General features: G+C 38.8%; 1 protein-coding gene across 2 annotated transcripts in view; it reads left to right on the plus strand.

Annotated features, from left to right (window-relative positions):
* LOC126195082 (zinc transporter 6-A-like) overlaps positions 1 to 22,188 on the plus strand; it is a 121,323-nt gene extending 99,135 nt beyond the window's left edge. For both annotated transcript variants that reach the window (XM_049933542.1, XM_049933543.1), the window contains 2 exons: positions 8,174 to 8,290; positions 20,515 to 22,188. In XM_049933542.1, coding sequence (XP_049789499.1) covers positions 8,174 to 8,290; positions 20,515 to 21,270 — 873 coding nt within the window. In that variant the 3' untranslated portion in view covers positions 21,271 to 22,188. The remainder of the gene's footprint in view (positions 1 to 8,173; positions 8,291 to 20,514) is intronic.
* The last annotated feature ends 234 nt before the right edge of the window (positions 22,189 to 22,422 follow it).

Raw genomic sequence — 22,422 nt, forward strand, 5'->3', positions numbered from 1 at the left:
ACTATAAAAGGGCAGTTCATTAGTGGAGTTGTCATTTTATTCAGATGATTCATATGGAAAGGTTTCCACTGCTTATTGTCAAAAGTATGATCATAAGGGGTATCAAGGGAAATTTGTGACTGGATTGAGGACTTTTTGGTAAGAAGGACACAGCCTGTTATCTTGGCTGGAGAGTCGTCAACAGATGCAGAAGCAACTTCGGGTGTGCCCCGGGGAAGTGTGTTGGGTTGGGACCCTTGCTGTTTATATTGTATGTTAATAACATCGCAGACAATATTAATAGTAAAATCTGGCTTTTTGCAGATGATGCAGTTGTCTATAATGAAGTACTGTCTTGAAAAAAGCTGCATAAATATTCAGTCATATCTTGATAAGATTTCAATGTGGTGCAGAGAATAGAAACTTGCTATAAATGTTCAGAAATATAAAATTTGCACTTGACAAAATGAAAAAAATGTATTATCTTATGACCATAATATCAATGACTCACTGTAGGAATCAGTCAACTCGTACAAATACCTGAGTATAAAACTTTGTAGGTATATGAGATCGAATGATCAAATCGTTTCAGTCATGGGTAAAGCAGGTGGTAGAATTTGGTTTATTGGTAGAATACTGGGGAAGTGCAATCAGTCTACAAAGGAGGTGGATTACAAATCATTGCATGACTGGTTCTAGAATATTGCTCATATGTGTGGGATCCATACCAAATAGGACTAACAGGGGATACTGAATGTATACAGAGAAGGGCAACATGAATGGTCACAAGTTAGTTTAATCTATGGGAGAGTGTCACAGCAATACTGAAGGAAGTGAAATGGCAGACTCTTAGAGACAGATGTAAACTGTCCCGAGAAAGTCTATTAACAAAGTTTCAAGAACCAGCTTTATATGATTGCTCTAGGAATATACTAAAACCTCCTACTTATTGCTCACATAGGGATCATGAGGATAAGATTTGAATAATTATTGCATGCACAGAGGCATTCAGACAATTATTCTTCGCACACTCCATACGTGAATGGAACAGGAAGAAACCCTAATAACAGGTACGATGGGACGTATCCTCTGCTAAGCACCACACTACGGTTTGTAGGGTATAGATACCAATGTAGATGGAATTATGGCTGCACAACAGGAATAAATAAATTTTGAATTGGGAATGGTAGCTGGAGCTAGACACATGAGACATTCCACTTCGGGAATCGTTAGGGATTTCAATATTCTGAGTTCCACAGTGTCAGTAGTGTGCGTAGAATACCAAATTTCAGCCATTACCTCTCACCACTGACAATGCAGTCACTGTTGGCCTTTTCTTAATGACCAAGAGTACCTGTGTTTGCATAGAGTTTTTGATACTAAAAGACAAGCCACACTGTGTGAAATAACTGCAAAAACCAATGTGGAATGTATGACGATAATATCTGTTAGGACAGTGCAGTGAAGTTTGGTGTTAATGGACTGTGGCAGAGACAACCAACACGAGTGGCTTTGTTAACAGCACATCATCTTCCTGCAGTGCCCCTTCTGGGCTTGTGACCACAACAGTTGCACTCTATAGATGACTGGAAAACTGTGGTCTGGTCCAATGACTGCCGATTTTAGGTGATAAGAGCTGATGATAGGGTTCCAGTGTGTGCAGACCCCACGAAGCCATAGGCCCAAGTTGTCAACAAGGCACTGTGCAAGCTGGTGGTGGCTCCATAACAGTGTGGGCTGTGTTTACAAAAATGGACTGGACCCTCTGGTTTATGTTCATCTACTTGGAGACAATTTGCAGTCATTTATGGACTTCGTTTCCAAACAATGATATCGTGTCACTGGGCTATAGTTATTCATAAATGGTTTAAAGACTGTTCTGGTAGTTCAAGTGGATGATTTAGCCACCCGGATAACCTGTCATGTATCGCATCAAATATTTGTGGGACATAATCGAGAGGTCATTGATGCACAATGTTCTGCACCAGCAGCACTTTCACAATTGTGGCTGGCAATAGAGGCAGGGTACACGGGACTTCCAATGACTTGTTGAGTCCATGCCACTTCTAGTTGCTGTGCTATGCCTGTCAGAAAGAGGTCTGGCATGATATATTAGGAGGTATCCCATGACTTTTTTTTTTTTTTTTTAAGTATATTAGGTTCTTTAAAAATGTTATAAATGCGGTTTCTGCATAACCTTTCTTTGTAGATTTTATCCTGATATTCCTGTTTTTATCAATATGATTTTCCACTCTGCTTCATATTGCACTAACATGGGATTTTGTGAGTTTTGGAATCAGGGTGACTCCCCTACAATTGTTTGTACTTGTTTTATCTGCCTCTTTAGAAACTGATAAATTTTGATCACCTGAAAAACTGTTAAGTTAGAATTTTAAGGATGATGGGAGACAGGAAAGGGTGGCTACATGAACAGTGTATGTCCTATATTGATATATGATGATGATGGATTATCAAACATATCCAGTCGTCAGTTTTCTATCTCCCTAGTTTGTATGGTTTGCTTCTGAAAGTTTGTTATGTGCCATTTTCTGTAGCTTCTTTGTTTCCTTTTTTAATTTTTAAGTTGCTGGTTCTTCTAAATTAGTTGGGCAGAGTTCACATCTTGTTTGTCAACTGTTTGGAAGATTGGTCTTCTTTTGAATGCTACAAAGTTGAGAAGTTAGCTTGGTAATAAACGTGTAGTGAAAAATTATTTGCATTGTCAAATTCAGGTCCCAAGTTTCTTTTCTCTAAAGATTCTTCAAGAGTGAAAAGAGAAAAGAAATTCTTCAAGAGTGAGGTTTATTTAATATTTTGTAAGACATATTGTGTTATTCCTTTGAAATGCCTCTTCAACTTTCTATGTCTTATTGAATGTTCTGTTGTGGCATTTTAAAAATGTTTTTGCATTTGGTTTTTAACATTTTGTGTTTTTCTTTTTCTTTTATTCTTGTAAAATTTCTGTTATCTAGGAGTTCGTTACACCCTTTATTTCACTAAATGTTATTCATACATATTCTCTGAATTTTTTTCTCCTAACATGTACTGACAATGTTTTTTCACCTATCCCCCTGCCCCTCCTTTAGATTTATTTGCAACTTCCATTGTTGATTTCTTCTAATTATTTTGGATGACTAATTGAAGCTGTATGCTATCAATCTTTATTTTTAATTTTTGGCTACAGTGACAAATGTTTTGAGATGAAAATAATAAATAAAAATTGGCCACATGCAAGTAGGACTCGCGCTCTGAGGATTCTTTAGAAACTTAATTATCTCTATGGACAGTCCATCCATCCCGGGAATCAAGAATCTTGATGATTGTTGCCTGTTGATACTAGTAAGATAACGGCCCCAGGAATTCCGAGACTTGCGAGAGTGTTTTAATTTTAATTTTGATGTTGGATAACAAATGACAAAAAATATTTTTGTATTATATAACCTCAGATTAACCCTTCTCAGATTTTGTTTCTTTACTTGTACTGTTAAATGCTGCTTCTTACCAAATTTCATGATTCTAGGTTAAAGGTAAGTATCCTACAGGTTTTAATGAGAGGGTTTGCGACAACACATGACATAAATGGCTGTGTCTTTTGATTGCTTTGACTTTGAAACTTACATTTATTACATTGTCAAGTTACTTTAGTATGTAACATAAATTTGAGCATAATACGTATACCTGTCCCTGAGAAAAAGGGTTCTTGACATACAGACAGACGGACAGACGGGCAGTCAGAAACAAATGACAACTTTTTTCATGTGAGATAATTACAAATCAACAATTTTCAGATTTTTTTCCCTTTAGTCATCCTGGAAACCTTGCTTCTTGTCCAGTTTCATCATTAGAGATCAATGGGAAGCACCCTACAGGTTTTCAAGATTGAGTTTGTGAGCATCAAATAATGTGACATAAATGGTTGTCCTTTTGGTTGCATCAATTTGTTTCACTGCCAGCTGGCCTTACACGTTAGTATGAGGCATAAATTTCAACTTGATATGTGTACCCGTTCCTGAGGAAAAGGGATTTTAACAGTCTGTTGGGTGGACAGATGGACAACAAAATGATGCTATAAAGATTTCATTTTTACCAAATGAGGTACAGAACCCTGAAAATGAGAAAAGGGGACCACTCACCTCCAACTGAATGATGTGTGGTAGTTAGACACATGTAATAGCATAGAAGAAAGTGGACATTAATTTTAGACTGAAGGATTTACAAAGTTGTATTGGTTGTCAACAGTTTATTTTTCTCATTTTGTAAGTGGCAGACACTCTACCATTATCTGTAATGACACTTTTTTTAAACCAGTTGTCATGATTGTATTACTCCTTTGGATTCTTCCCTTTTTTGTTTGTTGCCACTATTGATTGAGACATGACTGTTGATTCAATGTTTATGTATTCAGATGTCAAAAATGATAGTTATCCAAAAGAGGACAGAGATATCAATCTCACCAGTTCTGAGATTACATGTGTTTCCCATGATCCTTGCGCCAGGTTTCTTTTTGAAGCACTTACAAGTTATCCACATATCTTGTATATCTCCCATAATATTTGTTTCTGGTATTACAAGGATTAGAATGTTTTATTTTTAGAATGTTTTGTTTTTCCAACATGTGGTTTAATTTACTGATCTTTACATGGAATTAATGTTGAGTTTTCCAAAAGTGTTCTATTTCGTTTTTATTTTAGACTTTGATGGTGATCCTGTCTGTTTGTAGTGCTTGTGGTATTAAAAAAATCCTTGAGGACAATTGTGTTCCTTTTTGCAAAGTTTTATTTTCCTTTGTTATTACCACCTGCAGTACTTTTCTTTTTGAAAATTTCCCTCATTCTTTTTTTATTAGTTTCAGTTTAGAAAATCAAAAGAAATGCTCTACTTCAGTAGCACCATTAGAACTGTAAGTCCCAGAGCATATTTAAACAGCTGTTGCTAATGTGGAGAGGTGATGCTGATCAGAGTACCACATAATATTTAAGACACACACATCTCCACACATCTCTTCTCAAGTCCACCATGAAGACTGACACATTTGGCTTGGGCACAAAATGGCCAAATTTTTTAATATCAATATGGCACTGGGAAGTCTCTGGTGGAGTAGAAAAAAATTGGAGGGAGTGAAGGTAACAACTCACTAAATAGTCGAGATATTGAGTTGTTGATAGGCACAAAAACAAGTGTTCAGAGAACATGTGCAAGCACGCACGCACATAAGCGCTACTGGGGTCCAGCTGCGCCGCAGCACGGAGCGTCATTCGCTCTGTGAACGTCGAGGAGAGCGGACGCATAGCTCTGTGTGTCTCGCAGGGCGTTGGCTTGCTACGTTCACTTGTGTTAACGTGCCACAGCAATGCCTCTGCGACGTGCATGGCGATGTCACTGGCGGCGCAGCGTACCTGTGTATCGCAGTTTGAAGGCGATTGATATTGACTTGGCTGGGCAGTTTAATAAACAGCAATTGATTGGAGGTCCAAATGTTTTTCGTGGACTGCATCTGAACTTCACTTGTGATGTTCAGGCTGTGTTTGGAGGTAGTACATGGCTCACACTGGCAGTTGTATGGGGCAACCAAGCAGATTATGGTGGCCTTGAAGCTTTCCCAGATGCTAACATTTTGGCTTGGAAGACGTGGAGTATTGCTGAGACTACAGGACTGTTGGCTAAACAGTCTTATGGTACGCTTGGCTAAACAGCCTTATGGTACTCTTGTTCCAAGCATGCCATTTGTTTTGACTACGAGAAGGAAGAAGAAATTAAATGCTGATGAGTACCTGTTTATATGGGCTAAAGTCGGCAATGGCAATTGTAAAATAAAGATCAACCAACGGTGACTGTATGATTTATTATAGACAATAAAGTGTGTTCTGTCCTTTCCTTATCTCCTTTCCTTATCTCCCGTGTGTGTGTGTGTGTGTGTGTGTGTGTGTGTGTGTGTGTGTGTGTGTGTGTGCGCGCGCGCGCACACGCGTTTCCACATGAGCAGGATTCATCTGAAAGCCGAGCGCAATTCTCAGTCTCGTTAATGTGTCTTTTGGGACTCAATGCCTCAACTATATGATGACTTGTGGGAATCTTTACACCTTGCTAACAAAGCCATACAATATAATGTATTCTAAACACATAAACAAAAAATTGAAGTAGCAAACTTGGTGGATCACTGTTTAAGACACTGGATTCTCATTCAGAAGGAGCAGGGTTCAGTTCCCAATTGAGATGTTTATATTTTCCCACCTCCGCGTTGCAAATGTTTTGAGTGAAATGCCCAGTCGATGCGCTGTTGTTTTCACGTCAATTCTACCAACATTGAGAGTTGTTTAGTTCTCGGGGTTTTGTATAATTCCTGGATTCATGTCTCATCGCTGTGCAGCCTATGAAAAGGATTGCGGAAAACTCCCAAATAAATTCCAGAGTACAGTGCAGTTTTAATACCAATATATTTCCAGGACTCTGGTGTCCGAGCCTGGTGAACTGTACCGGTTACATCACATGTACCTAATGTTGACATCAAACGACACATTGTTCACAACAATCAACAAACGAGTGAGCCTACAATACATTTGCTCGCAACCCTAGCCAAGAAAACGAGTGCCCCAAGGCGTCTGCGTGACCTCTATTTATACTTTTGTTAACAATTACTTACAATGAAATTTACAATTTTATGTAAAATCACAATTAAAAGTTAAACCGAATATGAGATACACATTGCTAAAAATTTACAATCTCAGTGCTGAACAAGGTGAACCTATTTTCAACTTAGTTACGAGTTAATATAACATTTTCTGACCAATTATGTTACAGGTAACAATTACATTTCTAAATTTGTTTATAACAGATCAACTAGTGCCCGAATTTTAGTGCTAATATATATTGGAGATTCAATTAACATGCTTTATTTATATGTTCTATTTAATTTGCTGTATTAATTTTATACTGATAGGTTTACTGGTACATCCTGACCATGTGCTACATTTCTTTCGATTAGTTACAGTATTAATTTCACATTTATATTATGTTTCTCACATAAGAACAATGTTAATCAGCAAAGCATCGTTTTCAAATTATATGTATACTGAAATAGTGGTTATTTTTGTATGTAATTTGGAAACAGGTCACTTTACAATTGGACAATTAGGACTGGTGTTTATCTTTAATGCTCTCCGAGGGGTTCTGATAGGTTGCAATGCGATACAGTAATATTTCACAATCCAGCCCTCCGGAGTTGAGTTTTCTGAAGTTTCCCTCTATAGCTCGAGGCAAATGCAAAGATTGTTCCTGTGAAGACGAACCAATTTCCTTCCCTATCAGGACTCACAACCTTACTAGTTTAGTCCCTTTAAACAACAAACCAACCAACCTTCCTTATCCTGGCCCAGTTCAAACATCTATCCATTTCTAATTACCCGGTCTCTTAATAAACTGGACTCTTCCTTCCCTTAATATGCAGCAATTTTCTGATGGTTCTCAGCAATGTGAAAGGAACTGGGAAGGAGAATAGGTTTATATGTCACTAGCTACCTTGCTTCTTTATGAAGAAGGATGTCGAAAAAAATCTTTTTATCTACCAGAAAAATTTAGTTCCTGAAATTATGAAAAATAATGGTTTAATGGTATCAGTTTGATTAGCACAGCAATGGAAATAGTATATTTTAGAGTGACTGATAGTTTGAACACATTTAATCTCAGTTAACAAAAATAATTTAGAGTGCTAGACTTTGGTTGTCATTGTGTAGAAACTGTTGTATCATTTTAATTTAGTAATCATTGAATATATATCTGTACCTGAGAGGTATAGGAGAAGAAGTCCAGTATCCACTGTTTTAACCTTCTTTCTAATATCCACTCATTGCTTCATTTGTGATCCAGCATTTGCCCAATTTAGGCAGTGCTAAAAGGCTGTATGTCAATTTAACATTTCTTAAATCAGTAATTGGTTGGACCAAAACTCAACAATTGGTTGGACCATAACTCAATCATTGGTTGGAGCATAACTTCGCAGTGTGTGGGAATTAAAAATATGGTGTAAGTTGAAACTGTGGGAATTGGACTTATACCTCTTCACCTCTCAGGCATGGATGTAAGGTTATTATACATAAACACTGAAGTACAACTGCCAAAATTCAGTTTTCTTACACAATTTTATAAGAATTTTTTGATAAACATATTTTGTTGTAACATTTATTTTGTTTGCTTTTAGACAACACCTTCACATGTGATTGGGCAGCTTGACAAATGCCTTAGAGAGTCCTTAACCATCGATGGTGTGCTTGAATTTCGAAATGAACATTTCTGGACACTTTCATTTGGAAAAATGGTAAAATTATTGATATAATTTATGCTGCTTATTATTTCAAAGAACACTATTGTTGAGGTAAATATCTATGCTATGAAAATGTTCCTATGCAGTGATAGTAATTTCATTGGTATGACATTTTATGTGAAGGTGGTTTTTGTGAACCAGTGGCATTGTATTCCCTTTCAGCTCAAAAAATATAATTAATCTGTTCCAGTTAGTGTACTGTATTTGTGCATAAAGTCAGTTGTTCCTGCGCAGGAGTGTAGCATTTGTCCCATTAGGCAGCTTCATACTGTTTAATCTTTTTTGTACAACCAATCAAAAAAAAAAAAAATCTCCATCTTACAGCTTATGTATCAATACGTTTTGCTCAATTCTTTGTACCTGCCATACATGTACGTTGATAAGCGATTCATGATTAATATTCAAGAGACTGATGTCCATGGGATCTTGTCCATTAAAGCAACAATCAATGTCCCATATATAACAAAGTCACACTCAGATTTGAGGCAATAACCAATAAATGTAACAAAGCTGCTGTCTTGCATAGATTTAAAGCTGTAGTGATTTTTCTCTGTCTGAGGGAAAAAAATTGTCTACATACCAGTTACTAGGGACCTGAAAAATAGGAATTTTGTCGTAAATGTGAATATAGATGTGAATTCTCCATCAGAATGCAAAAACATAAAATTACCCAATAAAGGCTGTTTCATAACAGATTTTATCCCAATGAACTATTCAATCGCAGACAGTTTGAAATAGCTTTATTTACTGTGTGTAAACATAAAAAATTTAACACATTTCATTGTACAAGTCATTAGGTTTTGTTCCCGTTCCATTGGTGTATGGAATACGAGAAGAAGATTGTTTAAATGCCTCTGTATGTGCTAGACTTAATCTAATCTTGTCCTCATGATCCCTATGTCAGCAATATGTAGGGTGGTGTGTATACCTAGAGTCATTATTTCAAGCTGGTTCTTGAAAGTTTGTAAGTAAGCTTTCTCAGGGCTCTTCAAGAGTCTGCCAGTTAAGTTTCTTCATCATCTCTGCGACACCCTCCCATGGGTCCAAGAAACCTATGATCATTTGTGTTGCCCTTCTCAGTATATGTTCAGTATCCCCTGTTAGGGGAAGGAGGAAATATAAAAATGCAGTAAATGAAGCAGGCAAAAAGGAATACAAACGTCTCAAAAATGAGATCGACAGGAAGTGCAAAATGGCTAAGCAGGGATGGCTAGAGGTCAAATGTAAGGATGTAGAGGCTTATCTCACTAGGAGTAAGATAGATACTGCCTACAGGAAAATTAGAGAGACCTTTGGAGAAAAGAGAGCCGCTTGTATGAATATCAAGAGCTCAGATGGAAACCCAGTTCTAAGCAAAGAAGGGAAAGCAGAAAGATGGAAGGAGTATATAGAGGGTCTATACAAGGGCAATGTTCTTAAGGACAATATTATGGAAATGGGAGAGGATGTAGATGAATATGAAATGGGAGATATGATACTGCGTGAAGAGTTTGACAGAGCACTGAAAGACGTAAGTCGCAACAAAGCTCTGGGAGTACACAACATTCCATTGGAACTACTGACGGCCTTGGGAGAGCCAGTCCTGACAAAACTCTACCATCTGGTGAGCAAGATGTATGAGACAGGCGAAATACCCTCAGACTTCAAGAAAAATATAATAATTCCAATCCCAAAGAAAGCAGGTGTTGACAGATGTGAAAATTACCAAACTATCAGTTTAATAAGTCACGGCTGCAAAATACTAACACGAATTCTTTACAGACGAATGGAAAAACTAGTAGAAGCCGACCTCGGGGAAGATCAGTTTGGATTCCGTAGAAATATTGGAACACGTGAGGCAATACTGACCCTAAGACTTATCTTAGAAGCTAGATTAAGGAAAGGCAAACCTACGTTCCTAGCATTTGTAGACTTAGAGAAAACTTTTGACAATGTTGACTGGAATACTCTCTTTCAAATTCTGAAGGTGGTAGGGGTAAAATACAGGGAGCGAAAAGCTATTTACAATTTGTACAGAAACCAGACGGAAGTTATAAGAGTCGAGGGACATGAAAGGGAAGCAGTGGTTGGGAAGGGAGTGAGACAGGGTTGTAGCCTATCCCCGATGTTGTTCAATCTTTATATTGAGCAAGCAGTAAAGGAAACAAAAGAAAAATTCGGAGTAGGTATTAAAATCCATGGAGAAGAAATAAAAACTTTAAGGTTCGCCGATGACATTGTAATTCTGTCAGAGACAGCAAAGGGCTTGGAAGAGCAGTTGAACGGAATGGACAGTGTCTTGAAAGGAGGATATAAGATGAACATCAACAAAAGCAAAACAAGGATCATGGAATGTAGTCGAATTGAGTCGGGTGATGCTGAGGGAATTACATTAGGAAATGAGACACTTAAAGTAGTATAGGAGTTTTGCTATTTGGGGAGCAAAATAACTGCCGATGGTCGAAGTAGAGAGGATATAAAATGTAGACTGGCAATGGCAAGAAAAGTGTTTCTGAAGAAGAGAAATTTGTTAACATCGAGTATAGATTTAAGTGTCAGGAAGTCGTTTCTGAAAGTATTTGTATGGAGTGTAGCCATGTATGGAAGTGAAACATGGACGATAAATAGTTTGGACAAGAAGAGAATAGAAGCATTCGAAATGTGGTGCTACAGAAGAATGCTGAAGATTAGATGGGTAGATCACATAACTAATGAGGAAGTATTGAATAGGATTGGGGAGAAGAGAAGTTTGTGGCACAACTTGACAAAAAGAAGGGATCAGTTGGTAGGACATGTTCTGAGGCATCAAGGGATCACCAGTTTACTATTGGAAGGCAGCGTGGAGGGTAAAAATCATAGAGGGAGACCAAGAGATGAATACACTAAGCAGATTCAGAAGGATGTAGGTTGCAGTACGTACTGGGAGATGAAGAAGCTTGCACAGGATAGAGTAGCATGGAGAGCTGCATCAAACCAGTCTCAGGACTAAAGACCACAACAACCCCTGTTAGTGCGAGTTCCATACACTTGAATAATATTCTAGAATGGATTGCGTGACTGATTTGTAAGTGGTCTCTTTTGTAGACTGATTGTACTTCCCCATATTCTATTGTCTGCTTTACCCACAACAGAGTCTATGTGATCTTTCCATTTCATATTCTAAAAAGTGTTATACTCATGTATTTGTTTAAGATGGCCGATTCCAGCTATGACTCATTGATGTTATAGTAATAGGATACTATGTTTTTTCGTTTTGTGAAATGCACAGTTTTACATTTCTAAACTGTTACTGCAAGTTGCCAATCTTTGCATTGCTTTGGAATTTTATCAAGATCTGACTGAACATTTAAGCAGCTTCTTTCAGACAGTACTTAATTGTAGATAAATCCATGATCTGCAAAAAATCTGAGGTTACTGTTAATATTATCCACAAGGTCATAAATATACACCATGAACAGAAAGGGTCCCATCACACTTCCATGGGGCACAACCGAATTTACTTCTACATTTGTCATCAAAACCCCATCCTTGATAACTTGACAGGGAGGATCCCTACCAGAAACTCTCAATCCAATTACAAATTGCACCTGATACTGCATACGATCAAATAGGTGTGTATATGACACTGATTCCAAATGCTTTCTGAAATTGAGAACTACTCCAAAGTGAGAAAAGTGAGGGTTGGGTTTCGCATGATCAGTGTGTTCGAATCCATGCTGGTTAGCATGGAGTAAGTCATTCTGTTCAAGATATATCATCAATTTTGAGCTCAGAATGTGTTCCAAGATTCAGCAACAGATCGAAGTCAAGGGCAGTAGTTTTGTTTGATCACTTCTACCACCCTTCTTGTAAATGGATGTCACCTGTGCTTTCTTCCAACTACTGGGCATGGCTTTTTGTTTCAGATATCTATGATAGATTATACACTGGTCAAAACAATTAGGGGATCAGTTGAGATATCTAGGTTTTGACATATTGTCACTGTCAGAATGAACTAAAATGTTTCAATGTCCTCCTGTCGGTTCTATGGAGTGGAGACAACATTACAGTCACCGAGATAGTGGTAATAACAGAAAGTTGCTGCAGAGAGGGTTGGTGGTGACTTGTATTTACACTACCAAACGAATTACACAAGCATTTGGGTTCAGATACTGTAGTGAGCAGGTAGTGCAATGCAGCAACAATGTGACTTGCCCAAAGATATGGCATGGTGAGCCATAGGACGGTTGGAAGTGGGACAGACACAGAGGGAAGTAGCTGCAGCTATTGGAGTGTCCTAAAGTGTAATTACCAGGACCATGATGCGATTTCAGACACCAGGAACTGTTAAAAGAAGGCAAGGCCAAGTTCATCCATGGATAATATCAGCAAGAGATGACCGTTATCTCTTGTTAACAGCCCATCGAGACAGGAGGTGGAATGCAACTCAGCTGCAACGCGCCCTCCAGGCAGCAACAGGATGCGCAATATCAACACAAACAGTCCGAAATCGCCTTCGGGAATGTGGCCTCTACGCACGGAGGCCTGTGGTGTGTGCCCCTTTAAAATCACGACACTGTTTAGCCCACAGAAACTGCACGGAGGAGCATCAGGACTGGAGTAGTAAGAAAAGGTGCTGGGTGCTGTTCACAGATGAGTCAAGATTTTGTGTTCAGCCAGACAATCATCGTTCCCTCATCTGGAGACAATGTGGAACTCGGAACAATCCTGCTTATGTGCAGGAAACATCACCATATCATGGTGGTGGATGAATGGTGTTGGCAGGAGTTAGTATTGGTGGACGTACGGACATCTGTGCCATTCAGAATAGCGCTTTCACTGCTCAGAGGTATAGAGATCAGATCGTTCGACCTTTTGTTGTGCCCTACGCTAGTGCCATAGAAGATGGGTTCCTTCTGGTGGACAATAACACTTGTCCCCACAGAGCTGCACTGGTGGACAACATGCTTGGAGCTGACTGAATTGAATGAATGGAGTGGCCAGCTTGTTCACTGGATTTAAACCCAATTTAGCATGTTTGGGATGCACTTGGCAGATGCACTGCAGCCAGACCAACACCTCCCGCAGGTCAGCGGTTCCAGAGCCGGATATTGCACTCGTGGAAGAAACTGTACTGGCTGGTGATCACACACCGTATTAGAGGGGAACGAGTATAACTGTTTCACTATTATGGTGCCTCGTTCTACATAAATACCATGTAAATCTCAAGTAAAGATTTCAGATAGCAAAATATTGTACTGTATCTCACACAAATTACAATTGTAATTAATATCTGAATAAAATGGTTTATCATATGTCAATTGTGTATGATATCTCACCTGACCCCCAATTCTTTTGAACACAGTAGCTAGAAGAAGGGCTAACTCACCTGCAAAGACAGTATGGAATCTGACAAGAATTCCATCCAGCCGTGGAGCTATGTTAGTTCTAACAATTGCAGCTGTTTCTCAATTCCAGTGGCCCTAATATCTATTTCACTCTTCTTTCAATAGCTAAAAAAATTAAACTGGGGCAGTTATCCTATGTTTTTGTTTGTAAAGGAGCATTTGAAAATGGAATTAAGCATTTCTGCTTTTGCTTTGTTACTCTCAATTTCAGTCCACGTCTCAGCTGGGAGTGTCTAGGCACTGATGTTGGTGCCACGAACAGCTTTTAATATGACCACAATTTCTTTGGGTTTTGTTAAACATGATTTGATGGTAGTCACTGAAGGCTTCACACATTGCTGTCTTGACAGCTAAATGCGTTTTGTTCAGCACTCTGTAGCCCTATGCTTTGTTTACACCTATTATGCTGTATTGCATATCATCTCAAAGCCCAGTTTGGAAAGAGAATATGCATAAGAACATGTTTGCAAGACAGAAAGTGCACAACCCCAAGTATGTATCATTGCTCTTGTGCAATGTGGATGGTTGTACGGTCTCTGTACATACTATGTAACAGAATGTAGAATTCAGCTGTGGGACCCAGCTTCTTAGAACAAAAAACACATACATCTGTCTACTAGCTAAAATTCAAAATTTGGTGTAATCACTACTTTTACATATGACACAACTTTGAGCAGACAAAAACTGAATTTCATAAACTAATTTTCACTGTCATGTTTACATATTAGGGGCTTAATCAGTTTTGCTAGACTGGTCAAATATCACATCTGGAAATTAGCTTTTCTGGTTTCTGATTCAGTCAGCATAATGGCTGAGTATCTTCAATTACATATTACAGATAGACATCTACATACTCACAAGCAAGTGGTCCAGTCCTACATGCCTACACCTACCCTGAAATTTTCCACATGGGAAGAATACACCAAAAGAAATGCACTGTCAAAATTTTACCTGCTAAGATGCACCGCAAGTACATTGAACGCCTTTTTTTCTACTCAAAAACCACTTACAACTGCAATTTGTACAGATCTTCCCACCTAGCGCACAATTGGCAAATTAGGAGATGCAGCTGTGACATGAGAACAGTTTCATTTATACAGAACTGGAATGGAAAAAGGAATAATTATTGTGCCTGTTGTTCTGCATATTGTGCTGCATACCAGGCATACTTGATCAAATTCATAAAATGTGATGATGCGAATTGACAGTGCAGAAATGACTGAAGTTTAACAATATTGTCCCGCTGAAAAACCTGAAATAACAGAGAGCTATCTATCAGAAATTATATTTTTCTGACAGTTACCTGAAAAATGCTTTTCACTTTGAAAATTTTTTAATCAGGAGTTGAATTGCACTATTAGTTCTGGATCCAAATTATATTAACTGTCTTTTTGTCATTGTCCTAAAGACAGAGGTGTCATTATGTTCAGGCCAAGAGGGATACTGTACTTTCAAGTATTTATGATGACACAGTGTTAAATGTGATTGATAAAATTTTTTACCAAAGCACACAGTAAATATTCTTTGTCCATCCTCTTCTGTAGTATTACTGTGTGTCACAGATATGATAACACACGAGTTGGGATGGCAATTGTTAAAACAAAGGCATTTTTTACTGCTGTGAAAGCTTTCTGCAAAAATTCAATCAACTACTTTCTGCTCCAAATGAAAAAATATTTTGTTGGTACCCACCTGCATAGAGAGAAATGATCATCACAGTAAAATAAGATAAATCAGAGCTTACAAGGAAAGATTTAAATGTTTGTTTCTCTCATACACTGTTCAGGAGTGGAATGGTAGAGAAATTGCTTAAAGGTGGTTTATGAACCTCCTGCCAGGCATTTAATTGTGAACTGTATAGTAGTCATGTAGACGTAGACACAGGCTTAAAGCTAAAGGAAGTGTAACTAAAATATTAATGTACTCCTTGAGAAAGTATAATGGGTGATTAGATTCAAAAGTCTACAAGTCAAATATATGATTTGTATCAGGTGCTGCAGATGATAAAGAGGTATTTACATGGACCATATCTTACAGCAGTAATTGGCTGCAATATCTTTGCTGTCCACATTTCTGCAGTGTGGCTGCAATACAGTCAATTATCTGGTTTGGCTAGACAGTATTGCTGATGTCACAGGCAGCTGCAGGTCATTGCCAAAGCATTTCATTATTTGGCAACACGTAATGAAGTTGTAATATTTCATTGTTAAAAGGACAGTGCCTGAAGAAATAGCTATATCAATTGGGAAAAGAATAATAGTACACCACAAAAAAGGAGAAACATGGTGAACAGTGTGAAAAAGTTCAGAATACAGAATTGTGCTGTGTGTCCGGTAATAAAGTGGTATTGTGGGTTCCAGACCAGATGAGAGGAAACACAGATTACCACAAACCATCCCACTGATGATGCCTTAAAGTAATAAAAAGGTGAAAAGTGTCTGGGTAAAATTAATTTGCAGTAAGAAAATGCAGTTTTATTTACAAAACAAGTATTTCTGCACTTGCTGTGGAGGATGGCCACGCAAACAAACTTGTTATCAATAAAGAGTTTCAGAGTGCAGTCATATTAGCTACAGAGCTGGCTGAAAAGGGCTCTGTGCCACTGCAGTGTGCCATCTCCATCAGAGGTGGAGTGATTTTTTTTTTTTTTTTTTTTTTTACATGTCTGAAGCAGGAACTGAACTCATTGTGCAAACAGTGATATGTGCTGCTCAACAAAAATAAATAAAAACACCAATAATTTGAGGCAAAGGATAGTTTCCACTCACCATAAAGATGACCCATTGAGTTGTGGACAGGCACAACAAAAAGACCATTACATATTATAGCTTTCAGCCAAAGTCGTGGGGGCGAAGCGACCTGTGGGAAATGTGGAAAGGTAGCCCATGAAGCTGGGACTGACTGTCCATCTCCAGCAGTCTGTGTTAACTGCTTTGGAAGCCACATAGTCTGAAGCTGAGATTGCCCTGTTTTTGCAGAGGAACTAAAAGTGACCAAGTGGATCTCCTTCGCAGAAGCCAAAAAGGATACTTGGATACTTGCATGTGTACACGCAAGGCAAAGGGAGTAAGGATTAAGCAACCCAAGCAACTGCCGCAGAAAAGACTAGCAACAGTTCCGTAGTGAGCATCAAGAAGGCACTCGATAAGCAAAATGCCTCTCAACATCCCCTTTCCCCCTCATCCTCAAATGGGTAGGGTGCAGAATCACGATGTTCAGGTCAAAAGCTGCATTGAGTGCCATCAGTGTCATTCTTTCACATCTGACTGCTGAGGAGACATCACAGAGTTAGGTGCCTCAGATCCAGGCAGCCCCTTCAGCCCCCTGCTCTACAAGTTCTTCACCTCCCCAGTACAAAGATAGGGATAAATTAAAACCATGCCAATGAAATGGCTCCCGTACTTCAGTGGAACTTGCAGGGATTCAGGATGCCTATGGAGGAACTGTGTCTACTATCTCAGGGTTGACCACTGTGTCTGTCTCTGCAGGAGACTAATTTTAATCGGTCATACACCTCTGTGGTATGAGACTATGTACTCCACAAAAGGATGACCTTAGTGGAGAGAAAACTAGAGGAGAACTAGGTATTTTCATCTGTACTGACTACCACTCCTCGCCTCTCTCCCATACAGCGAATTTACAAGCTGTTGCATTATCAGTGCATATGCGTCTTCCGTTGACAATATATTCCCTGTATCTGCCTCCACATAAATCGCTCAATGAAGAGGCTCTCGACGACCTTTTTACAGCTCCCCCACCCCATTGTGTGATTTCAATGCACATAATGGTCTTTGGGGCTCTGCAACTACCTGCCCCAGGGGTAGAGCAACTGAGAGGCTTCTCCTGTCATCAAATGCATGTTTGCTAAATATGGAACATAACATGCACTTCTGCACTGGAACTGGCCCATTCTCTGCCATCTATCTCTCACTTTTCTCCTGTCCTTGCTCACCTTGCCCAATGGGAAGTGATCGATGACTTGCATGGAAGTGATCACTTTCTGATCTGGTTTGACCTACCAGATGGGTTGGAACCCAAAAGGAAACCACTGTGATGGGTGCTCAGTAGAGCGGACTGGACACTTTACAATCAGCTAGCCCAGTTTGAACATCATGTGAATGTTCGCAATAGGTGGATCATATTACCAAAATTATCTTCCGCACCGCTGAAGCATCCAGTCCACAGTGCACAGGACAATTGAAGAGGCAGCCTGTTCTTGGTAGAGTGACAAATGCTGCTCTGCAATCAGGACTAGGCATGCAGCCCTGCGTGCAGCCAACTGCCGAGAATCTTGTGGCCTTGTGGGTGGTGAGGGCAAAATTATTTGAGAGAGCAAGAAGAGATCATGGCAACAGTTCCTGAACATCATTAATCATTCCACGAAGAGTTCTGTTGTATGGGAGACCATCAGGAGAATTTCTGGGAGAGCAGGAGGGGTGCCTCATAGCTGCTGTAATGGCGAAAAGCACTCTTCAAACTAGTCCACGAGACATTGCCCAAACTATAGCAGTCTATTTTGCCAAATTTACTGCAACTGCCAGTCAGGATCCAGGAACTGCCAGTCAGGATCCAGGTTGCTACAGAGCAGTTACTGAGAGGAGCAATTTGGACTTCTGGTCCACCACCGATGAAGATTATAGCTGCCCATTTTCCATATGGGAGCTGGATTCTGCAGTGTCTTCATCTCGAGCACATCCCCTGGTCATGACAGAATCAATTACAGTATGCTATGACACCTCACTTGGCGAAATGAAGATATCCTTCTCGCACTTTTAGTGCCATTTGGGCGTCAGATCACTTTCCCGACTCATGGCGTGAGTCAGTTGTAATTCCACTTTTAAAACCTGGGAAATACTGTACCTGCCCAAGTAATTATCATAGTGTTGCCCTCACTAGCTGCATGAAAAAGACCTTGGAGCAGATGGTCAACCACCGCCTTGTCTGGATCTTAGAATTCAGGCAATTTCTTGGTCGTTTTCAGTGTGGGTTCAGGAGGTATCATTCTATTTCTGATAACCTGCCCCCACTGGAGGCAGCTATACAACAGGCTTTCCTGCATCGGCCTCATATTCTGTGATCAGGTCTGGAGAATATGGCGGCCAATTGAGGCCATGCCAGTGGCCTCTGGGTACCCCAGAGCCCTGCTCCTCCAGGACATTACACACTCTCCTGCTTCGATGGCTTCGAGCTCTGTCTTGCATGAACCACACCTTTTCAAAATCAGGGTCAGTCTGGATAAAGGAGATGAAATCATCTTCCAAAAGCTTCGCGTACTATTCGGTAGTCACCGTGCCATCGAGGAATATCGCACCGATTATTTCATGACTGGACATTGCACACCACACAGTCACCCGTTGAGGGTGAAGAGACTTCTTGACCACGAAATGCAGAGTCTCAGTCCCCCAAATGCGCCAATCCAAATGAAAGTGGGCTTTGTCTCTAAACCAAACCATACAGCACACACTATTCACATCAAGCCCCACGGCCAACCATGCAGTTTGAATGTCCTAACGCAAGCCGTTCAGAAGTTACAACAGTTTTATTTCATTTACTTCAATAACTGTCACCCTGTATGACTGCAATTCATATGGCCACTGTATTGCCAGACAGCATTGTTGGAATGTACTGCAGGCAATATGCAATTTTTATGGGGCATGTAAATGTACATTAACTTGTTTCACCAGTGGTTGGAGGCACTCGACCCATTGTTCTCCACTCTGATGTCAAGCCTCATTCGACATGATTTTTCTTAGTACTCTCATGCTCCATTTTTGAATCTGACTATACTAGGCATCCATGCTGCAGAGTCTGGCCATTTAGGGCAGCCTGCTTTAACTCAGTGTTGAAATTGAGCAGTTGTGTTGAGGGAAAGGTTGTAATTATTACTTTCAAGTTACTAGGACAGAATGGCTAGTTCTTCATGCACAATTCTTTCTGAGGATGAGATGGTAGAGATTTTAGAGGAATTTCTAAGTGGAAACGAGGGTGACAAAGATTTTGATGATGACAGTGAGTTATTTGTAAACAATTCAAGTTAAATAACAATGGAAACTGTCCACCCGAAGAGGTTCAAAAAATTTCACACAATCAAAAATTTTGTATTGTAATGCTTATGTAAATAAATTTGAATGAAAGCACACTTGTTTTAATATATACCCTACTTGTTAGTCAGTGGCCTCATTGTTTCCACAGAGGGACTTGGCCAATCCTTTGTGGCGCACTTGCCACTTGGATTGTGTCAATTTCAATAAGAGCACAGAAAGATGTCCTGTGTCCGCATTACAGAGTGCAGAGGGTTAAACTATTGTCTCTATATAATATTATATGGCTCTAATACAGATGCTGTGATTTTGCACTTCATAACGTCGTGCTGAAATAAAAAGAAGTGTGCATGGAGCAGGAAGATTAGGCTATTCACTTATAAACAGCATTTCTCACCTTTCTCACTTGTTGAATAGTCAAGTCTCATGATGACTGCATACAAATTATAACATGTAAGGTAAATAAAAGTATGTTGACTATATAGAGAAACTCCACGTAGACCTGAGTGGCAGTATTGAAGTAAAGGAAAGAATAACCACTGTGGCTACCTGCAAAAGTCTTTAATTTCAATTTTAAAATCTTGTTAATACAAGGGTAAACCAGTAAGTTTCAAATGCCAAAATACTGTCTAGAACTGCATGCAATTGTGCAGTTTCATTGGCCGAGGAACTGTATGCAGAGAATAGTCATCTCTTGCTGTGCTGCTGTCACTACCCTGCTTTGCAAATTATTTATTGACTAACCCTTGTATTTTTCACTGTCATTGATGTAAGAAGACAAAACTTTAATTTCCGTGTATTTTGTTTACAGGCAGGATCTCTTCATGTGCGTGTTCGGCGTGATGCAGATGAACAACTAGTGCTCGCTCACATTGTGGACAAATTATCAAATGTGGTATCGGAATTAACAGTGCAAGTATTTAAGGATGAATGGACCTTAAGAAGAGGTGTGAATAATATTGCTCCATTACTATCCATGCCAAACAGTGTGCCGCAACCATTTCATTTAAATGATGTCAGTTATAGTCGGACTAACTCTGCAGTCAATGGCAAAAATGCACGTGTGCCTCATGGTAACTGGGTAGATGCTACTGCTCTTCCACATTCCGGTAACAATTATTCTGCAAGGTTACTCATCCCTCATGGTGCTACTGCCCAGACCGTTAAGTCATCAGTTCCAGTGGGAAAGATTGACAGTTGGAGTAACATGGGAAATACAACTAATGTGGCTTCAAATTACAATATGAACATTGTCCCAGCTACTCAGGCAGTGCAGCGAACAGAGAGGCAAACAAGTTTCAATACATATGAATCTAATTATGTGAGTCATTCACTTCCATTGACAAATAGTTCATCATTTCAAAGTGTGGATCAAACAAGCAACCCTTTTGGCACGCTAGTTGGAACTACTGTTGAAATAAATCATTCACCACATAAAAACAACCCATTCTTACAAGAGATTCCTGTGTCAATGGTAACAAACCCTCAAAATGTTAGAAACAATAATCTCCTCCTATCAGGAACTAATATGTTAGATTCTGATAAATTTGTGTATCGTCCGCACTGAAAACGTGTTTTATGGCTGTGAATTATTAAGGACTTCAACACTTACTGTTATATTCAAGAAAATGATTACTCGAACATATAATATTTATTTATAACTGTAAGTTTTTCTGCAAGAAATTACAGATGTCAGTTTTAAAAAATCTATTAATATTGTTGAGTGTTTCCTACCAGTATTTTTATGACAAAGTTTAATGCTATCTAGCAGTTTTAATTGAAATTTGTGATTAACTTTGCTGATTCCATGTTTTTTGTAATCATTGTAATGGTGGCATGTTTTTCAACCTATAATAAACTAAATAATAAAGACTGGATTACAATTTATAGTACAATAAATATTGTTTACCATTTTACAGTTGAAGACTTTCAAGCTTAGAAGTAAAGAAGTTTAAAATTATATTTTAGCCATATTTTTCTATTTCTGTTGTAAATGTGATGGCTACTGAATAGAATTTACAAAACTGAAACAAAAACTTTTTTCTCTGTTTTTAAGGCTGCAAGTGTTTAAAGGAAAGGGCAACTGGTACTGTTCTGTGTGTTACCATTCAATTTTCTAGACAGTAGGGATGTAGATGATACGAATTACATTTGTCAGTTAAAAAATTTGGAAGATGTCAGTTGAGAAGAAAGAAAAAGTGAACCTTGTGGCTTGTTGGTCTTTGGTTGCTACATTGTTAATTGATGGTATGAATGAATATGTGCATCACATAGGGATTAAAATATTTCTCTTACCTTTATAATATAATAAAGTAATGTAAAATTCCAGATCAATGTGAAATAAGGAGTAAAAGTGCTATTCATTTGGGTGAGTAGAAGTCTGTGCTCCAGTCCTTTACATGTTTGTGTTTATCATCTGCGACTTATCAAAGAAATATACTGTCCTTTTTAATATTAAAAAATGGAAATTAAAATTATTTTCATATTGCTAGTGTTTTTATTGTGTTGCCTGTAACGTAATTCAGTGAACACTACTGTCCCAGTTTATAATTTCAGAGCTACACAATCACATCGTCATATTGCTTGCAGATAGTATTAATACATTTAGTCTTTTCTGACAAGCAGCTCTTTGTTATCCTAGATCTTCATGCCTCATATGATCATAAAAACAAGTTAATATAACAGAGGTATATTGCATTACAATGTCTTTATTATACAC

The sequence above is a fragment of the Schistocerca nitens genome, chromosome 7 (genome assembly GCF_023898315.1).
Source record: "Schistocerca nitens isolate TAMUIC-IGC-003100 chromosome 7, iqSchNite1.1, whole genome shotgun sequence".
In the NCBI taxonomy this organism is placed as follows: Eukaryota; Metazoa; Arthropoda; class Insecta; order Orthoptera; family Acrididae; genus Schistocerca; species Schistocerca nitens.